Source organism: Charadrius vociferus, unplaced genomic scaffold (genome assembly GCF_000708025.1).
Source record: "Charadrius vociferus isolate BGI_N301 unplaced genomic scaffold, ASM70802v2 scaffold340, whole genome shotgun sequence".
NCBI classification, from domain to species: domain Eukaryota; kingdom Metazoa; phylum Chordata; class Aves; order Charadriiformes; family Charadriidae; genus Charadrius; species Charadrius vociferus.
Genome location: NW_009646631.1, coordinates 2,251,724 through 2,271,242, shown reverse-complemented (window position 1 = coordinate 2,271,242; position 19,519 = coordinate 2,251,724). Strand labels below are relative to the sequence as shown.

Genomic DNA, 19,519 nt, shown 5'->3' with positions numbered 1-19,519 from the left:
TAATCTTGTTTGTGTTAGGTGTTGGCTGCGCATGCTTACCAGCTGAGGCACTGAACCCTTGCCATTGAATTTGTAAACTCTGCCACTGAAAGGCATGAGATGGACAGCAAGACAGTCAATCCTACTTCATGGTAGCAATTCTGAATGCATACAAAGACAGAACTTTCAGTATCTGCAAAAATTTCAATGACAAAAAAAACTCAGAAGCCTTTAACTTTTCAGGTACCTTACACTATAAGAAGGGACTGTGAAACCACCTATATTTGTATTTTAGATACCACTTGTTCATTCACAATGCACTATAAGAATCTATCTCTGCAATCAAGTCATTCACTTAGGTCAGCACAAGGCTCATGGGAAGGAGGGAGGGAAGAGAAGATGGCATACAAAAGGATGAGAACAGAGCACAAGAGGAACAAGTGCTGGAGAATGAAAATACAGGAAGTCATCCTAGGAATACACGCTAGAAATCCCTGCTCCTCTGATCCCTGCCTTCTAGATTACCTAACCCTCCAATCTCATATACCAAATGTTTTTGTTTCTCCCAACTGCTACTCCCTATGCAATAATCCCACCTGAATCTCCCACTCCCTCTCAAAAATCCTCCAAAAACTCACTTTCTGAAAATAGACCAGAAATACACCCCTGACTCCTGCCCACCTACTCGTGCTTATCAGAAGAATCTCTACAAAAAACAACTAGGAAGTGTAGGCTATGACAAATGCATGTCATATGTCACCCTTTTTCCCCCCCATAACCTCATTTTTCCAAGGATGAGTCCTCAAACCCACCTCTGCCATGTTGCATACAGGAAACCACTGTCCAATAATGGCTAAACCGGTACCCTGGTCCCATGAAAGCCACTGTTCTCAATTAGCTGAAAATTGGGCACACCTTATTACTGTTGGCACCCCACTCCCCCACCATTAGCTCAACCAGCTTATCTGGAAACAGAACTGTCACTCAACGTATGATTCTTCTACAATATTTAATAATGATATTGAAAGGGGAGGGACAGAGCAAACACTTCACATCATACTACTGTGGCTATAGGAAAGTCATTAGTTCTCTACGGACAGATAAACAGTTTTCAGGATTTATTTATGCTAATCATGTAAGGTCCCTACACACCTACAGGCATATCCACATATCTGTTAGGAACACAGGACAAAAAGACAGAATCAAGACACCACCACAACAGAAAGAGGAATCACCAAGGAAACCCTATTTTATGTATTCAGATAACTGAATTGTGGGATGAATTATTCATTTTTTTAAAAAAACACACCAATGAAATCAAAGGAACATGGTTAAGAAGGGGTGTCTGGAAGTCATCTAGTCCAAGCTTCTACTCAAAGCAAGACTATCACCAGCACTAGAGCAGATCAGCCTTGGCTTTATCTCCAAGGACGGGGATCCACAACCTCACTGGGTAAAACTTCATCCAGGGCTGCAATACACTCCTGGAAAGCAAGAATACTGAAGACTGCTTGCAACACCTAATGACCCAATCCTAAAGAGACTTCCCTAACACCAAAGTCACAGGAAGGGAAGATCCCAAGGCAGCTATTCAGTCTAAAGAACAAAAAAACCCCATTCATTAATTTTAAAAAACTGCTAGCTCAGATTCTACTCAGAAATAAGAAAAAAAAACCATCCTAACGTACATAGGAAATGTATGAATGACTAACTTTTAAGGTCTACATTGGAGCACTACTGCATCTACAATCACTAAAATTACAAGTCCAGTTTACTGGAGAGAGTTACACCGGAGAGTGTTTTCACTGCTCAGCAAGCTGGTTTATGCATTTGCAAAACATGGCCCAACAGTGCAGTACCTTTTGATTAATTCCCCACTGAAAACCCAATGAAATACTTACAGCATGAGGTGGTTCTATGTTAGCATTTAGAATTTTCATATGAAAAAGGTCAAAACCCACATCTACTTCATTTAGTTTTATAAAAACCAACTAAAGTCATAACAGAAGCATGCAATCTCAATACAAATGTAATTTCTCTCCTGACCACTTACATTGGAGTTGGCGAAAATTGAATTTGAGTTGGCTACAGAATATTCTGCATTAGTCAAGTCTTCATTGCTCTGGTAAAGGACAAAAATCATGTTTAGAAATAATACACTCAATGAAATTTAAGTATGTCTAATACACAGGAATGCTACTTACAGATTTACTACTAGGTCCATGTAGAAAATAATTCAGTGCCTGTGGGTCCCTTAAGGGTGGGGAAAAAAAAAAAAAAAAAAAGAAAGAGGTTACCACTTTTAAGAAGCTCTTTCTACTAATAAGGCTAATTTAACTAAGTCAGATACCGTATTCGCATAAATCAGGTTTATAGTAAAAACACATTTATTTCACTGACTCTAATGCAAAGCTGAAAGTTTGTATCATCTGAGGATTTGTGTTTCTGTATCAGCACAATTTTCAGATATTGATCATATTTGTTGTCATTGTACCAACGCATTTCAAGCAATAAATTATGTTCATCACAAAACTGTAGTTGCATTCTACTTTACTTCCCCTTTATGAGGGGTATTACTCATATTCTCTTACAACACACAGTAATTTATGAAAACACATAGTACAAAATCTAAGGAAAATACTACCACCAAATGAATGAGAACTAAAAGCAGGTACCATCTCTTCTACAGAAATGAACTATAACGCCCATTTAGCTAGTATCTAAGTCAACAGGGTTATCTACAAACCTGAATCTTTAACATGTTTTCTGCCACCCTTAACATAAGTTAAGAAAAAATTACGCTTGCTAGAGTTAGTGCCTTCACTTCACGAAAAAAGCAGTGGCTTTTCCAAGTGTAATCAACCACAGAAATAACCGATTAAATATTATGAAACGCAATTTCAGTGCATTTCATTAACTTAGCACTATCACTGAATAAAACTCAGATTAAAAATGTGATCTGACAGAATGAGTGTTGGAAATTCAAACAAATCAAAAAATGCATTAATGCAACTGCACATATAGACCCAGTAAAAAACATTAAAAGACGGTGTTAAATGGGATTATTTTAATACAACAATTACAGAGTATTTCCCAACACGTCCATTAGCATGAAGAGTAAAATGACATGGAGCTTTTTTATTTTAAAACATCTTTATTGATTAACAAGTAATAATAAAACATTCTCGCGAAGCAGGAGATTCTCGTGTAAAAAAATATTAATTCAAAACATCTCTCCTTCTCTCTGGATCGTAGAAAATAAAGAGGGAACAAGTTAAAGATCTTTCAGGTTTACAACCACTCTTCTAAAAGCACAAATAAACCTCTATTCCTCTTTTTTTCCACTTAAAAACCAAACTGCATTCATGTGTTTACAAAAGACATGTTGAACAGACAGTACTTGGAAAGGACTTTACGGTACAATTACGCTTACAACACAGAAGTAGTTACACATATTTTCAAACAAAAATGTCTTTTTCATAGTACATTACACTAAATTTCAAGAATTAGGGAGAACAGAAATCATCATCTCATACAGGGCTCTATCATGCTTATGAGTTTTATTGATAAATAACCAGACCATTTAATACTCATTACACCCACTGGCTTTAAATCATGAAAAACGCAATTAAAAATGAAGAACACTTCATCACCTTAAATATTGTCTTTAGTAAGGAAGGAATTTTAGAAGGCACTTACCGAAATCAAAGATCAGATGGAAAATAAAATGCTGTCTTCCATTCTTCTAGATGCTTAAGACAATAATTGCTGCCAGCAGTAGGAAGAATATTGTAATTTTTCACACAAACACTCATCTTTATAGAGAGCACTTCATTTTCTGGACCACCTGTGAACTTGTACCAGGATCCTCGTGATTCATGCTCATGACAGAGCACTTAATTGTCCCATGCAGTCAATTATCATCTTTATGTTCCAAGCAGGATGTGTTTTCATATGGCTACAATCAGTAATCTTGCACAGTATACTTGACAGAATATAACTGCAAGCCATTACTGGCGATGCTTTTGCTATAGCACCCACAGAGTAACCCCCAAATTACAGCAGCCGCTGTGTTGATATTTTGGTTTTTTCTAAAGTTAAAGCTCTCACTGGTTTCACTGGAAGCTTTGAGTATGTAAGCAAGGTAAAAGGTCTATTTATTTACTACATTTAAGACAGTAATAAATTCTTGTATGAAGCGGAGACACTCTTTTAGTAGCTGCTATGAGACTGATGTCATACTAATTTCTGGCAGAGTTTGAACAGTGTCATATATGAAACGTTCAATTTTCTTCTTATGTCTTAAATGCACTACAGCATATAATCTGTTCTTGAATACTGACATGAGTGTTAGTGAAAGGAAGGTAACGTGTCGCATATACAATCTACAAAAATCTTGCTCATCCTTCAGCTAGCCTAATTATTTTTTGAGATTCCCATATAGAATTATAAACCTCCAAGTAAATCTGTTAAGGAAATAATGGCGGGGGGGGGCACACTATCACCACTAATAGCACCAATTTTATTAAAATCAAGTATCTTTGAGCAAAATGCTGACACATTCTTGTTTGTTCTGAATACTGAACAGTACTGGGTAGCAATTCTATTTTTCTAACATTTTTATGCAAATACATGTTATTAGTAGAAATTAAGTATTTATAATTAATAATAATTTTACTTTTCCCTTTAAAATACAAGCATAATGTTAACAAATTACCTAGTTCCACTACTCAAAAAATTGAGATCTTTACTTTTTTAATCAAAAAGTATAGTTCCTTGCAATGAAGTTTGTAACAACATCCCTAGCAACAGGCTTCAACATTCACCTGATATTACCACTAGCTGAGAAGAGAATCCAGCCTCCATACGCACTCATTCCTTAGCCTCTCTTGAGGACAATGCCAGCAACTGGACTGTCAGCTAGCACGCACTCAGACTGAAGGCTTTGTGATACACACAGCTCCACATGGAGGAAGGCAAGCATTGCTACTCATTTCCTTTGCAAGTCACCTAGTCTTGAGACAATACTGAGATAGAATCACCTTCCAGAAGATGATTTTGCAAAATTGTTTTGAAGAATTGCTTAAGAAAAACTTACCCAATAAGATCAAGGAGACAGGATTCATCATCGTCATCATCCATGACAACTACAACAAAAAGGGAGAGGATAGATATTTGATATGTATCAGACAAAAGATTGCTTTCAACAATAAAACCAATTTAGAATACCTCAATATTTTTTATTAAACAATTTATGTCTACAGTTGTCTACTATTGGCAAAGTTCTTAAATAAACCTGCACCTTCTACAGAGGTCCACTGATTTATCTCAAAATCAAATTCGGTCACGGGTAATGATACACAAAATCCCATGCAATGTTTTACCATTTAGGGTTTTTTTTAGAATTTTGAATTGGAGAAAGACCGATGATTAAGCAAACTGATTAAACACTACTTGTATGACTTTAAAAAGCAGTAAAAAAAAAAAAATCAACCCTGAATGCAATCTCAAGACTCCAATTAAAATGCTTCTACAGGAATTTACTTCCGGTGTGGGAATAACCAAACACTATAGAACCTACAAAGACCATTACAAATTAGTGGTTGCAATACTGACCAGCCAAAAAGGTAAACAAATATAGGCCGGTATCATGACAGTGATGTTACAGGCTAGAACCAAAACTATAGCCAAGACATTACAAAGCATTAAAAAGAACACCATTTGCCAGCATACCTTTCTTAGCTATTGCCAGTGACAATATGGCCATTTCCGGTTTCTCCTCAACAATTCTCAGAAGACTACTTAACCAAACTTGTGATTAACAGTACAGAGTGCTGACAATCCTTTTAACAATAGGCGTGGAATTCATTTGCCTTAGCCAAACTGAATGTAAGCATCTACTCATTGGGTGCAGGGTTTTTTTAGCCTCACAACACCATGACCACTAACTCTCTTACGCATTGCCTACTCGGTCAGGTGCCACCAAACACATTCCATCCCTCTTCCCTCCAATTGCTGTTCCTCCAAAGCTTCTGTTCACATACCCTGGTTCTCCTGTTGACCACCACTCTCAGAATGTCATCAGAGACTGTACCTTCTCCCTTTTCCCTGTCCAAAACTCTCAGGACCATTTTATGGTCCCTTATTCTCTCTTTAATGATCTCATCTAATCCACCAGTTCAATTACCAACTGATGCTAGCATTTTCTAAACCTCTTGGTACCCTGGCTTCCATTTAGTTATCCAATCTCACCTTCACAGTATTTTCTAATTAGATCAAACTGATCACTGTGCATTTCATGTTTGTTTTTTCCTCAACTTCCCTTAAAAAGTCTGCTATCATACTTATCACTCAAATGTATTAATATACTTTTGGCTGTGATTCATTTTGCTCTCTCTTTTACTTCTGGCCAAATAGAAACTTACTCTCCCTGACCAGATCCACATGAATCATTCTTCAGGCTCTCCCTCATGCAGATCTCCATAATGACTAAGACAATGAAGGGACTGGAGCATCTGTTACACAGGAGGCTGAAAGCACCAGGACTGTTCCCCGCCTGGAGCTATGGGGAAATCTCATCCCAGTGTATAAAGTCCTGGCAGGAGGGTGTAAAGAAGACTGAGCCAAACTCTTCTCATTGGTATCCAGTGAACGAACAGGAGGCACAGGGCACAAATTGAAACAAACAAACAAAAAAAATCTATTTGAACACAATTATTTTATGTTGTTTTTTTTTTAAATTCTGAGAGTAGTCAGACACCGGCACAGGTCACCCAGCAAGGTTATAGAGTCTCTATCCTTGGAGATACCCAGAACACAGCTGGACCACAGCCCTGAGCATCCTGCTCTGGCCGAGGCTGCTGTGAGCAGGACACTGGATGAGGTGATCTCCAGACCTCCCTTCCCACCTCAGCTGTCCTGTGACTCTGTAACCTCTTTCCTGACGTTTTTCTATACTCCACTGATTCTGAAACTGGTTCCCATTTTAACTAGCAGAGGACACCCTATCCTCTATACTGTGTAGCCTCATTCAGATTTTTTCTTCAATCTCCTGTGCTTTGGCTTACAGAGAGGTTGAAGGAGAACAAGAGGATACATCACTACAAGGATCCCTCAGTATCACCTCTCTGGGACAAGAGGAAAACAAATCATGGCTACAGAGAACTACCTCAAATGTTGACAAAATCAGCATTCATGAAGTGATTATGCATCTTAAGAAAAATAATTTCTCCCATGATTCAGTAGCACATCTGCTCACTGTCGCATACAGCCACCAGCATGAGCACTGATCTTGCAATTTAAGACTAAACAAATAACATGACATTTTATGATGTTAGGAAATTTAAAGGTACATGTGCATTAGTAAGAACAAATTAATAAGAGATGAGCATTAAGTGATTAGCATTCTGCTTTAACTGCACTGTTAGTACTACTTACAGAAAGCTGTTATTTCCTCTAACAGCTAAACAGCATCTCCATCTCTCAAGAGCAAGGTTTCAAACACTCCTAACTAACCAAAAGTAAAAATCAGCTCTATCAAAACTCAACAGGATCTTTGTTTTTGCACTGCATGCCTACTTTTGAAAAGCGCATACCATCCCATATGGCAATACTGACATCATTATTTAAATAAAATAAAATGTCTTTGCTTTACCAATCCAAATATTTGCTGTGACTATACTACAGTAAGGGTTCAACATTATGAAAAGTGACCACACAGAACTCCATTCAATCAGTACTCCTGTAGGTATTAAAACTACCACCACAAATAAGACAAATTTTCTAAGTTCACTAAACTCTTGAAAACCTGAATATAATGATCAGAAAGAAAATAAATTGCATGAAAACACCAATGAGAGAAAATCTTAATGGTAATACATATTCTTCACTATTGAGTCCTTTATCTGAACATGCAGTTGGCTTTACTAAATAATTTGTTGGTTTTCCTCATTTCCCAAATACGACAGAAGAAATATTTACCCAACATACTGTAAATGTAAACTCCTACCAGTTTACTACAGACAGTAAAACCCAAAGACAACAGCTACATTTTTGATAAACATTAAGAATCACAACCAGTCCCCTCCAGAAGTGCATCCCTCCTAACAAGCTTTAACAACATTCTTGTCATCACTATTAGAATTCTATACACACATGAAAAAGAAATATTTTGTCACCTTTTTTTTTTTTAATGACAGTTTACCAAAGACCTGGTCTGTGTAAAACCATTACGAAGTTTTTATACAGCTGTTCAATGTACCATCACAAAGCCACAAACACACTTATACAAACAGCTCTTGCTACATTCAGAAGTTGTTCTGATCACCTTTGGCAGCCTAAGGGGCTCCTGCACCCTGAAAACTGCCAATAAAGCACAGACAGACTGCTACCATCTCAATAACCCCACAAATGATAGGTAGGTAACACTAGACTAACGTGACGCTGAACGACATTGCTTTTGTGAAATACCACAGGACCAACACGCAATTTAAACAGCACACGTAGGGGTATATGGTCTGTGAAAGAACAATCTAGATCACAAACAAGCCACAAACCTACCTATTTAGACTAAATTCTGTTGCTATTTTGCCACACATACCCACGATCTACCTAGCCATGTAACTGCAGGTTCAAATCTTTTTAACCGATGCAGATTTTCTGTGAGCATTAGTGTCCTGTTAACTTCAGGACAGCAACAGAGGAGGGGCACAATCAGACCAAGTCCTTGCACACCCAAAAGCAACTAACTCATTCAGTCTATTTAGAAAAGGAGGCAACTTTAGCAACATGTGACCTTGACACAGATGATCATTTAAAAGTGCATTAATAAATGCCGGCCTATCCTGTTAAATTTTCTAACACGCTTTCTACAGCACAAATGGTAGAAAAGTTTGCTGCTTTTCTTGCTGACTATCTTTTCAGTTTTTCTATACACAAGTTATACAAATTGTCTTTCTCACTGTTTGTTAACATATAGTGGGCCAATCAATGACTGATGTATGAAATCAGTCATTGACATCAGTCACTAACAGGTTGCCCAGAGAAGTTGCAGATGCCCCATCCCTGGAGGTGTTCAAGGCCACGCTGGACGTGGCCTTGGGCAACCTGGTCTAGTGGGAGGTGTCCCTGCCCATGGCAGGGAGGTTGGAACTCAATGATCTTTAAGGTCCTTTCCAACATAAACCATTCTATGATTCTAAATGGGTATAAACCATATTAAACCAAGGCAGTTTGAAAATAAAACTTGACACAATGAATGGAATTAGAGGACTAGAGTTAACGTAGCCTAGATCAGAGGTCTCCAAAGTGGGGTGTGTGCACCACAGGGGGTGCACAAGACAAGCCAGTGGGGTGCAGGAAGAAAATATTAGAACCTCAGTAGTACATCCATATAATTTGTAAATAAATGTACATATCTTGGGGGTGCATGTTTGAAAAAATTCTACTGATAGGGGTGTGTGATCAAAAACAATTGGAGACCACTGTCCTAAACTCTTGAAGATCGACTCACTTCTGTATTCGGACCAGTTGATGGGTCTTCAGCCCCTGGGCAAGGGGTGTGAGTGGAGGCTCCAGGTGAGGCTTGCCTGGGCCATCGGGGCCCACCAGTGCACCCAGGGCTTGACAAGAGCCCACACTAGAGTCAGCTGAGGGAAAACACATATGAGGAAGAGTCACACTAGCTGCTGGAGAGCTGTTACAATTTAGCCTAACAAATACCTAGGTGTTGTCAATACCATTCTACAGTGCCTTTAAAAAAAAAAAAAAAACCCCACAAAAAAAATCTGTTAAGTAGGCCAAACTCAGACCTGCTGGCATACCCAACTAATTTACAAAGGGCAATCCTTACTAATTAGTCACAACCCAGCACAGATATTCCCTGTAACTTATTATTAGCAAAGCCTCTACTGTTTTATTTCGTACCCCTGCTATTGCAGCGCTGGTGAACCCAGCGCACACTTGAATTTGGGTCACACGTACTTGTGGAAGCAGCGCTGCCTGTCCCTTCTGGGAAATTGGTAACCAGAGTGCCCTTTATCACACGCTCCCAAACAGAAAGTAAGAAAAGGTGAAAGTAATAAAACTGACAAGGAAATCCCAGCTATGTAGGCCAGTCCTCTGGGGCACTGTTATTACTTGGCCTTAAAGCCTCTGCCTCCCTTTCAACACTCTCACCTACTACAAAGACCAACAAGAGAGGAAGAGAGCGGTCCTGCGCCCCTCTCATCCACCATCCCCAAGTCAGATCACGGCTTTGAACAGTCACCTGGAACAGAAAACCGATCTGACAGAATACACTGATCTATTTCTACTTGGATTAGCTTCTTGATTTGGTTCCGGCTTGCCACGAGGCTACAACTGTGCCAGTGCCAGCACAAGAGAGGGAACGGGCATGAGGGAGCTGGGTAGTTAAGCATGGAGGAAGGCAGCAGTGCTTCAGCCAGCTTAAAGCGCCTGTCAGGCTGTAGCCGCACACATAGTTAATAGACACCACTCACGTTAGCTGTAGTGCAGGCAGCAGGTCAATGGAAGCAATTATTTCCCTCTCAGCACTTCTGAGCTCCCACCTGAAATACTGGGTCCAGTGTTGCCGCGCACACACCCTTTTAACAGAAATACAGAAAAACTTGAGAGAGTCCAGCAGAGCGCCAATAAAATCCTTACAGGCACATGACACTAAGAAAGGCTGAGGGAACTACATTTCTTCAACCACCTGCAGTCTGCCACTAGCTAAAAGGGGTCCTCGGACAAGCAGCACCAGCCTCTTCTCATCAATACCCAGTGAGACACGAGGCAACAGCCAAAACATGCAACACAGAAAATCCCAACCAGATACAAGAAAAACAAAAAAGTTAACAAATAAGAATGCTCAAGCAAGAGGCGGGAACCACCCTCTTCATAAATTTTCTAAACTCAAATGGCCCTGACCAACCTGTCCTACCTTTGAAGCTAGTTCTGCTTAGGCCAGGGGGCAGGGCCAGACAACCTCCAGAGGTCCTTACCAGCCTGAACTTTTCATCATCATGCTACAAAAACCACAGTATCACGCAACACATGCAGGGTCTACAACCTGCGGAGTCATTAAAACTGGATTTGTCCAGAAACAGTCCAACTATTCATACATGCTTCATACACTGTACAAGACTTTTATAATTTTAAAAAATGGTAGTATTCAAAACCACTTTAAAAAACGGCTTTTAAATTCACTCAAATTATATTCAAGCTTGTCACAAAAGAATTATTTTCCTTTCTCAAAGTCATTTATAATTTCATACACCTTTAACACATAACTTCAGATACAAAGAAGTAAAATATTATTTTCACATTTTATAAGAGGCCTAAGATAGTGGCAAGTTTAGGAAAGCAGCATTTAGAGGAGTAATTCCCAAATGTGTGATCCGATCAAGACCAAAACTTGCTAAGCCACAAGTAAATAAATTTGTCTGTAAAACTCTTGTAAAAATCTACAGACTCGTAACTTCCATGCAATTACATGGGATCAATTCCTGACTGGCAACATGCTGCCCTGTGACTTCTGAGAGTGAACACTGACCTTTGGAAGTCAATGCTTTAAAGCAAGGAAATGACTGCTGTAGTTACAGCTTTACTGTGGGAGATAATCAAACCTGCATACAGTAGCAGACGTAGCACCTGAAGCAACTACTGTCTGAGTTACAAGATATGCCCACTAATCCTCGCAAGTTCAGTAAGACTTTGTACACATCCAGTCATTTTTTTTCTCTGATGACACCTCCGTCATACTTTATAATGGATCTGAGCCATCAAATCTTCTGTACTGTTCCGTTGCTCTACACCATTCTCCATAATTTTAATCTACAATCCCAACGTTAATAGTAACTTCACTGTGGAATATCTGCAGAAATACATTGTCATTAAACAGTAATCGTTAGAACAAAAACAGAAGAAACCAAAGCTACTGTAATAGTCACTGTAGAGAATGCTATTTCAGTGAACTCAGTGTTACATGTCATTAAACAGTAATCGTTAGAACAACAAAACCAGAAGAAACCAAAACTACTGTAATAGTGACTGTAGAGAATGCTATTGCAGTGAACTCAGAGTGCTACCTCAAATTTATGACATTTTTATCCCTCATATCCTTTTTGAATACAGATGTAAAATAACTCTATTAACCCAATAAAAGCATCCATCCCTTGTTAAATTACATCAAAGGATCACAGCGGCATTAAGTGATTCCACACTGACTGGAGAGGCAAAACGCCCAGAATTGAAGTCCTTCCCTCACACAAATTTCCACCACGACTCTCATTACTTTTCACAGTGCTAATATTTTGCACGGTGTGCTTCTGAACTAGGGGGGGTGGGGGAATATGCCATTTTACCATGTATTAGGTAACACATATCATTTAAGCAGTATGCACTTCAGGTTGCTAAGATGCTGTAACTACTTACTGTCAGTTACCTCTGGGGCTCCTAACAAACGGGCAGCCTTGGATTCATTGAAGGTAACTTACCTACACAGGAATAACCGGACCTCATTTGCATTCTCTCAACACAGGAATGTAAGAAAGGAGTATAAATTCAAACCCTTATTACCATATATTTTATTCTTACATTTCAAGTCCATGCTACTTTTGAACAATCTAATTATCTTTCAAACTGGACAATTTCAGATTTCCTATAACTAACCAAGCATGTATTTTATGAGCAACTTTAAGGGCTGCTCACCACATCAAGCCCTTCATTTTAAAGAAACCGATTTTTACACAGATGGAACATAAAAAACAATTACTAAGAGGTATTTCCACTTCCCCCCTCTCATTACTGTAAAAAATGATGTGTAGTGGAATAATGACAGAGTATTCAATGTAAAAGAGGTAAATATTGAAAAACTTGATTGCAAATTAAAATCTCGCTCTCAATTTTACCCAGGCAAAAATACAGAAGGCATAATTATCAGAGAGTTGTCATTTCAGGACAACAGGAGTAAGGAAGCAAAATTAATTTTTAAAATGTACTTTGTAGAACACAAGGATTTAACTACTCCCTTGTAAACCGTGCTGTGCTTATATTCTACAACATGTAATTATTCCTTACACATACTTTCTATTCCAGAGTAATCAATGAAAAGCAACTACTATACTGTTGCAAAATCTACCAGGAAGTATCCTCTAAAGACGACCTAACAAAGTAAGAAATTTTGCATTCTAACCTACTAACACAGCACAATATACCAATGTGAACTTTCTACATATATGAAAACGTGTTTTGATTCCAAGATTCTGAGTAGTACTATTAAGACGAACTTACAATGTTTGAAATCAGGTGTGAAACTGAATTTAATCATAAGTATTTCAAAGACATCTGTATAAAACAAGAGTATAAGAAATTTGCAATTTTAAATATTCAAAAGCATGATGCAAAACCTCTCTATGAAAAAAAAAGGAACTATTTGGGAGTCAGATAAATAGCAACAAGAAAAGAAACACAAGAGTGCTATCTCTCATGAACTGCTAGGCATGACATTATGCATCTTCAGGGTTTCTAAAATATGGCAGGTGGTGAACACCTAAGAGGACAGGCAGGGTCTTTACAGAATTGCAAAGTACCAGCTCCACATACAGAAGGGCAAATAAAAAACACAAACTTAAGCACCGACAACCTACAATAGGTTGTTTATCCAACTCTTACATTTTATTTCCCTTTAGTATAACATTAAAAAAAAATAATCTGGATTTGAGTTTAGCAAATGTGGCAACTTATCAAGCTTCCAAAAACTACAGTGATGTTTTAAAATATTAAGAAAAAAATAAAAATGTGCAGTTCAATTGTTAACAGTATGTATGATAGCAAAGGTTAATCCAGCTACAGTCAAGCACACTGAATACATGTGTGACCCTCCAGTGCAGCTGCCTAAAATCTGGTTTCCCTCAGACACATGTGTTCAGCATCGAACTTCTAATTTATTCAACAAAATTTTTTCGTACTGCATCCAGAGCTGCTCTCGGCAACACAAAAATCTTGACAAGATTTTCATCTGGAAACAGACTTTTTTAAACCACAGAAAAAAATCCAGAGTAACTTGCAGCCTGCAGGTCAGGACGCTTACCTGGCATTCACCAGGTTTAACACTCGGCTCAGCCCATCTCCCCAGCAGTGAGTATTCTCATCAATATGCTACAGCCTATTTTGGGCTGTCTTCTAAACTGCTTCACTGCGTACACAATTCTTCAGGAATCTCAATATTCACAGAACATTTTGAAAGGTCCTGGTTTCATTCCAAAAGAGGAAAAGGAGGTGTAATCTCAACTGTTCCTTAGGAAAGAAATCTTCACCTGCCCAAATGAAGTTAGATGCTCTTAAGTATTTCCAGAAACTATTATACACAATAATACAGGCTATTAGCGTACGTTATTTGTGTAACACAACACTTCAATAAACATCGAGTCAGTTCTTCAGATGTTTTTACATTGTTTCTACTAGAAAATACCTGTGTTTCATACTTACTCTGTGCATATAATTTTCAAAGGTTCTGAAAAAACTTCTGCAGTCCCAGAATGTAACTTCCTTACAAACTGATCATTTCTCATTTAATTTACACACCAATGTCCAATTAATACCTTTTCATTGCCACTCTAGTCCATAGTATTTTAAAAACAAAACCAAAACTGGTTACCTTGCCACAGGCTTGGTCCACACAAGCTAGTATCAGCTAACAACTGCCAATAATTAAAGCTGAATGGAGATTTATACTTTCAGTTATTATGTTCAAGAAATCAACTGAAATTTGAACACAATGAATTGACAGATATGTAACTAATTCAGTAGTACAGGCCATATCGACACCCTCAAAACCAGACTGAAAATCATCCACACTACCCATCTTGTCCTTGTTGAAGCCAATGCTTTGCCATCTATTTCGGTGGGGCCAAGGTATTTTCTGTAGTTGACATATCTCAATAAACTCAAGCTTCAACACCACATCTTGAAATTCCCCACTCAGATCAAGTTCACAGCAAAACTACTCTAAGTTCCACCTGAGACAAGGCACAAGATCAACCCTTACAAAACTGAAGTTAGAACTTTCTCCCTGGACTCCCCTTGCTCCACTCCACCCCCCTTTCTTAATACCGTCAATGAAAGAAAGGCTATTGTATAACGTTTTGACAGCGATTTGCCCACTTACTTTCTTTTCCTTTTGGTAAGCATTCCCCTACTCAAAGTAACATCAGAAGTAGCTCTAGAACATTTTAAAACTAGTGCAAGAAAATAAATTAAAGCAATACAAAAAATTGATAGTCTATTTGTGCTAGTTAATCATGTTAATTTTTATTTTGTCTACGAACTCAGAGATTCTCAAATAAAGCAAAAATGATACAGATGCAGCAGTTGTTTTTTCAATAAGGAAAGCAGGGGCAAAGAACCGTTTGAAAAATAAAGACACGTACTCATTGAACTACATGACGATCTCGAAAAAACATTAGGTTCAGGTCAGTGTTTATGCATTTATGTTGGTGCAACAAGGGCTTTACCAATACTGCTTATTCCAACTTTCAAACTAGAACAGTTGCAGGTCACAATTAATGTTAAAACAGTTTATTAATCTTGCTGGTTTTCCTCTACTATAAGAAAGCAAAACACAGTTGGTTTTGTAGACAATCCCCTTGTCTATGCTGGACTGGGTATGTCACCATAAAAAACCTTTCAAGCGCAGATGCAGCAAAATTACTAGAAGAAATTATGCCAACACTCTGAACAGAATGAACTACATTATCAAAGAGGCTCTTATGTCCAGACTGTATCTATTACTTAGACAGGGATGACACATTTTCACGCTCTCACTGCTACATCTACACTAAAAAGCACCAGCCATTAGACTTACCACAAGCCTAATGCAGTATGAAAAGGCACGATCATTGACCATCAGAGCCACATTATAAAACGTAACTGCAGTTATACAGATACAACTTTTCTGGAACTGGTGTGGAAGTATACCAGCAAAACTCCGAAAATACAGCTAGAGTACAATGAATGCCCAAGTAGCATACCAACACATCCATGCCTGCAAAACTCTTCAACTCTGGACAACGAACTTGCCTCTGTTGCAAAACTTTATGGATACAGAAAGGGTCCCTGGAAGAAATTGGAAATGTGGCTTATACTAGCAGGACTTGAGGTTTTTTTTCTCTCAGTTTACTTAAACTATAACTATGAACTCTACTGGAAAAGGACACGGGGGGGGGGACGACACGGGACAGACGACTGCATATCTGTAAGGTGACATAAATATTTAGCTACAGGAGCACCATCTCTGTTAAGGGCACAACTATGTAGCACTGACCTCATCTAAGGCCACACGTACTGGGAGTATTATCAACTCAAGAATACAGGTGTAATATACAGGGCAAGCGCTCGAAGTACAAACCAAATAAGAACACACTTAAAATAGGCTAAGTATCACACTAGTGAATAAGCCAAGGGGCACCAATGAAAGCACAACTGGGTGAGTGTATCAACAGAGCGAGCTTCTGCACTCCCCCACCAACCTACACAAGCTAAGCCAAATAGGAAGTACTACTTGTAACAACAACAAAAAGCAAAAGCTTTTAAGCTCAGACCTGGCCAAAGAAATAGATCTAAAAAGAATAGGTCTAGCATATTTAAGTACTATCCACCAACAATCTCAACTTAAGATGTGAATACATTTGCTTTAATGCAATCAGGTCAGAGTAGAGAGTATACATAGTCATCTGGCAAGTACTATGCCCTGAGAGAAAAACTGGTCGGTTTTATCCCATTTTTGTCATTTCTTCACACGATCTTCCAGACATTAGTGCATAATAGAGAAATTTTATCGTATAAAAATACACTACCACTAAAAAATTTTACTATCTTTATCCCAATACTGTTAGCAAAAATGCAAAATAATAACTTCAAAAGTGAATTTCAGGTAATAATAAGATTTCTGAAATGTGCGAACAAAAACTGTAGTCCACACTCAATAGACTTTTAAACAATTACAGTTTTCGCAGGTGTATTGTTTAAAAAACTAAAACGTTAGCAAGGTTCTCCCCAAGAAAATCTTTTGAAAAGAGAGTTTCTATCAAGGTTTTTTAGTATATTCCAAGCAATAAAAATGTGTGTGTCAATAGAAACGTCGTTTAAAACCCTTCAACAACAACAGGCAAAGAATTTAAACAGCCTTAAATTTAATCCCACTTTTTAAAAAAATCTCCCTTCCTCCAGGAATGAGCAAGAGGCTTGGGGAAGCCTTCCTCTGATCTGTCAAAAAGCATGAGACGAAGAACTAAACAAGCATTCCACACTCCTTAGTGGGCGCAGCGTGAGTTGGTCTGGCAGCACACTTGCTGTTCCTGAATACAGATGTTGTTGGTATTAAACTCAAGCCTCACTAGCATTGATCTGATTACACAGAAATGTAAAAGAAAAAAAAAAAAAAGAAAAAAGTTGCGATCAAAAAAATAGGAGACCATTTTCAACACTCCCTAAAACACAGCACCAAACCAAAACTTTAAAAGCCTGTCAAAGTGGAACTGCCAAATTTTAATAAATTGGAAAAAGCACTGCTTCCTGTGAGACATAAAGGAGTGAGAAAACTTGAAAAGAACCTAGTGCCGCCCTCCCCCCCCAAAAAAAAATTACCAAGAGAACAGCAATAAAATGAGTTACCTACCCACCCACCTAAGCGTTACTTGCTTTTGCCAGCACTTCTAGCGGTACTGAAGGCTCTTCAATGAGGACTGCTTTGCCCTATGTGCTACACCACAGCATTTTTTTAAAGGTGGATTTATTTTTTTTAGTAATATGTTGTATTTTTTGGTCGTGATTCAACAGAAGAGGATGTTCTTTCAAATCTTTTTTCTTCTTGCACTCTGAATGTACCCCATGACAAGAAACGGGTATTTTAGCGATACAAAACGAGGCTCTGAAGCAATGCTTACAGGCTCTCAGGCGGGAGCACAGGCCCCTCTGAGGCAGGCCGGTGGAACGCCACACAGGCCGGTGACACTGACTACTGGGGTGATGGGAGAACCCTGAGAAGGCACCGATGAACCGTGACAAACTATGGCGGGGCCTTTCAGCCCCCCCAAAAAAACCCGTACCCAAATCCACCCACAGCCAAGAACCCTTCCACCTCTCTCCCCAAAGCACACGCAGGAGAACCCCCTTAGAGCAATTTCTTAAAGAAAGAAAGAGGGGGGGGTTAAAGAAAGCAGCTTGTAGGATGCCGGGGAGAAGGCTTTTCAGCCCCAGACAGTAACGCTTCCCACACAGAAAGAGACACGGCCCGAGCGGGGCGCGACGACAACGCCCCGCACGGCGCGGCTTCAGCAGAAAGGGCCTTAAAATGGCGCCCGTGGGGGTGGGGTGGGGGGAGGAGAGTCAGAGTGAAACTGCGCAACAAACGCTGGCAGGAAGCCAGACAGCGCCATCTTTCCCGCTCTCTCTCTCTCCACTCCCACCCGCAGCGGCACCGCGATCGCCGGCCGCCCAGCGCGGCCACGGCCGGGGCCATCCTCCGAGGAGCCTCTCCCCTCTCCGTGCGAGCCTGTTTCGTGCCGTACTGCCGAGCCCCGAGCGGGAGTGGAGCGGAGAACGGGGGGGGAAGCAAAAGGCCTCCGCATCTCTCTCCTTCCCCCGGCCATTATTTACGAACAGTTCTAAGTCAATATAAACGTGCCCTCTACACGTCGTTTCGTTTTGCCCGGTTTTTAACACTGCTAGATCTGCTTTCTGTCATAACCTATACGTGAATTTTGCAATTAACAGCAGAAACAAATTATAATTTAAGTACTGAAGGCGCCTCCACCACCACCACCACCCCCCGTAACCCAATAAATGTGAACTGTGAGGGTTTCCGAAAATCCCCTCCGCAACCCAGCGCTTTTAGCCACGAATAAAAACTACTTATAAAACATTGTTTCTTTTACAGAAAATAATCCCAGCAGCACAAAGGATCCGATTCACACCCGCCCGGCAGCAAAGCCCAAACGGGTTACTCCAGAAAGAGACGGTTTATTGTCACGTTCTATAAAGAGGCGCTACAGCGAAATATTCTTTCTCGAAAGGGGGGGGAAAGGAGAAAAAGAAAAAGGAAAAAAAACACCCAAAACCCACACAGAGGAAAACTTGGTTCCGAAAAGGAGGGGGAAGAAAAAAAAAAAGCGCATTAGCCCAAACCTACCGCCCGAGCAATTCGCGCACCCACAAAAAGCAGCACCGTTTCCATTCCTCGGGTAAAAAGCGGGAGGCACGGAGCCATTCAGAGGAAATTGCAAATAAATAACCAAACAAATAAAATCAAATCTACTGGCGACACCGAAAACGAGAAAACGAGTGAAAAATAAATCCCCAGAAGGCACAAATCCGAGACACAAGCTCAAAGAAATGGCAAGATTAGGGTGGCGGCGAGTGGACGGGGGAAAGGAAAAAATCAAGCCAGGAGTGAAAAAGGAAAAAAGAAAAGAAAAATCCTCCCCAGCTCCACAGCCAGGAGAGAGACCAAGTGTCTCCATTTTCCCGACGAGGAGGAAGA

The 19,519-nt window shown here is 39.5% G+C and overlaps 1 protein-coding gene across 1 annotated transcript in view; it reads right to left on the bottom strand.

Annotated features, from left to right (window-relative positions):
• GLTSCR1L (GLTSCR1-like) overlaps window positions 1-19,353 on the bottom strand; it is a 31,912-nt gene extending 12,559 nt beyond the window's left edge. The window contains exons 1-4 of the mRNA XM_009888496.1: window positions 19,169-19,353; window positions 5,078-5,126; window positions 2,184-2,232; window positions 2,033-2,101 (exon numbers count right to left, since the gene is read on the bottom strand). Coding sequence (XP_009886798.1) covers window positions 2,033-2,101; window positions 2,184-2,232; window positions 5,078-5,121 — 162 coding nt within the window. The 5' untranslated portion in view covers window positions 5,122-5,126; window positions 19,169-19,353. The remainder of the gene's footprint in view (window positions 1-2,032; window positions 2,102-2,183; window positions 2,233-5,077; window positions 5,127-19,168) is intronic.
• Between the last annotated feature and the right edge of the window lie 166 nt (window positions 19,354-19,519).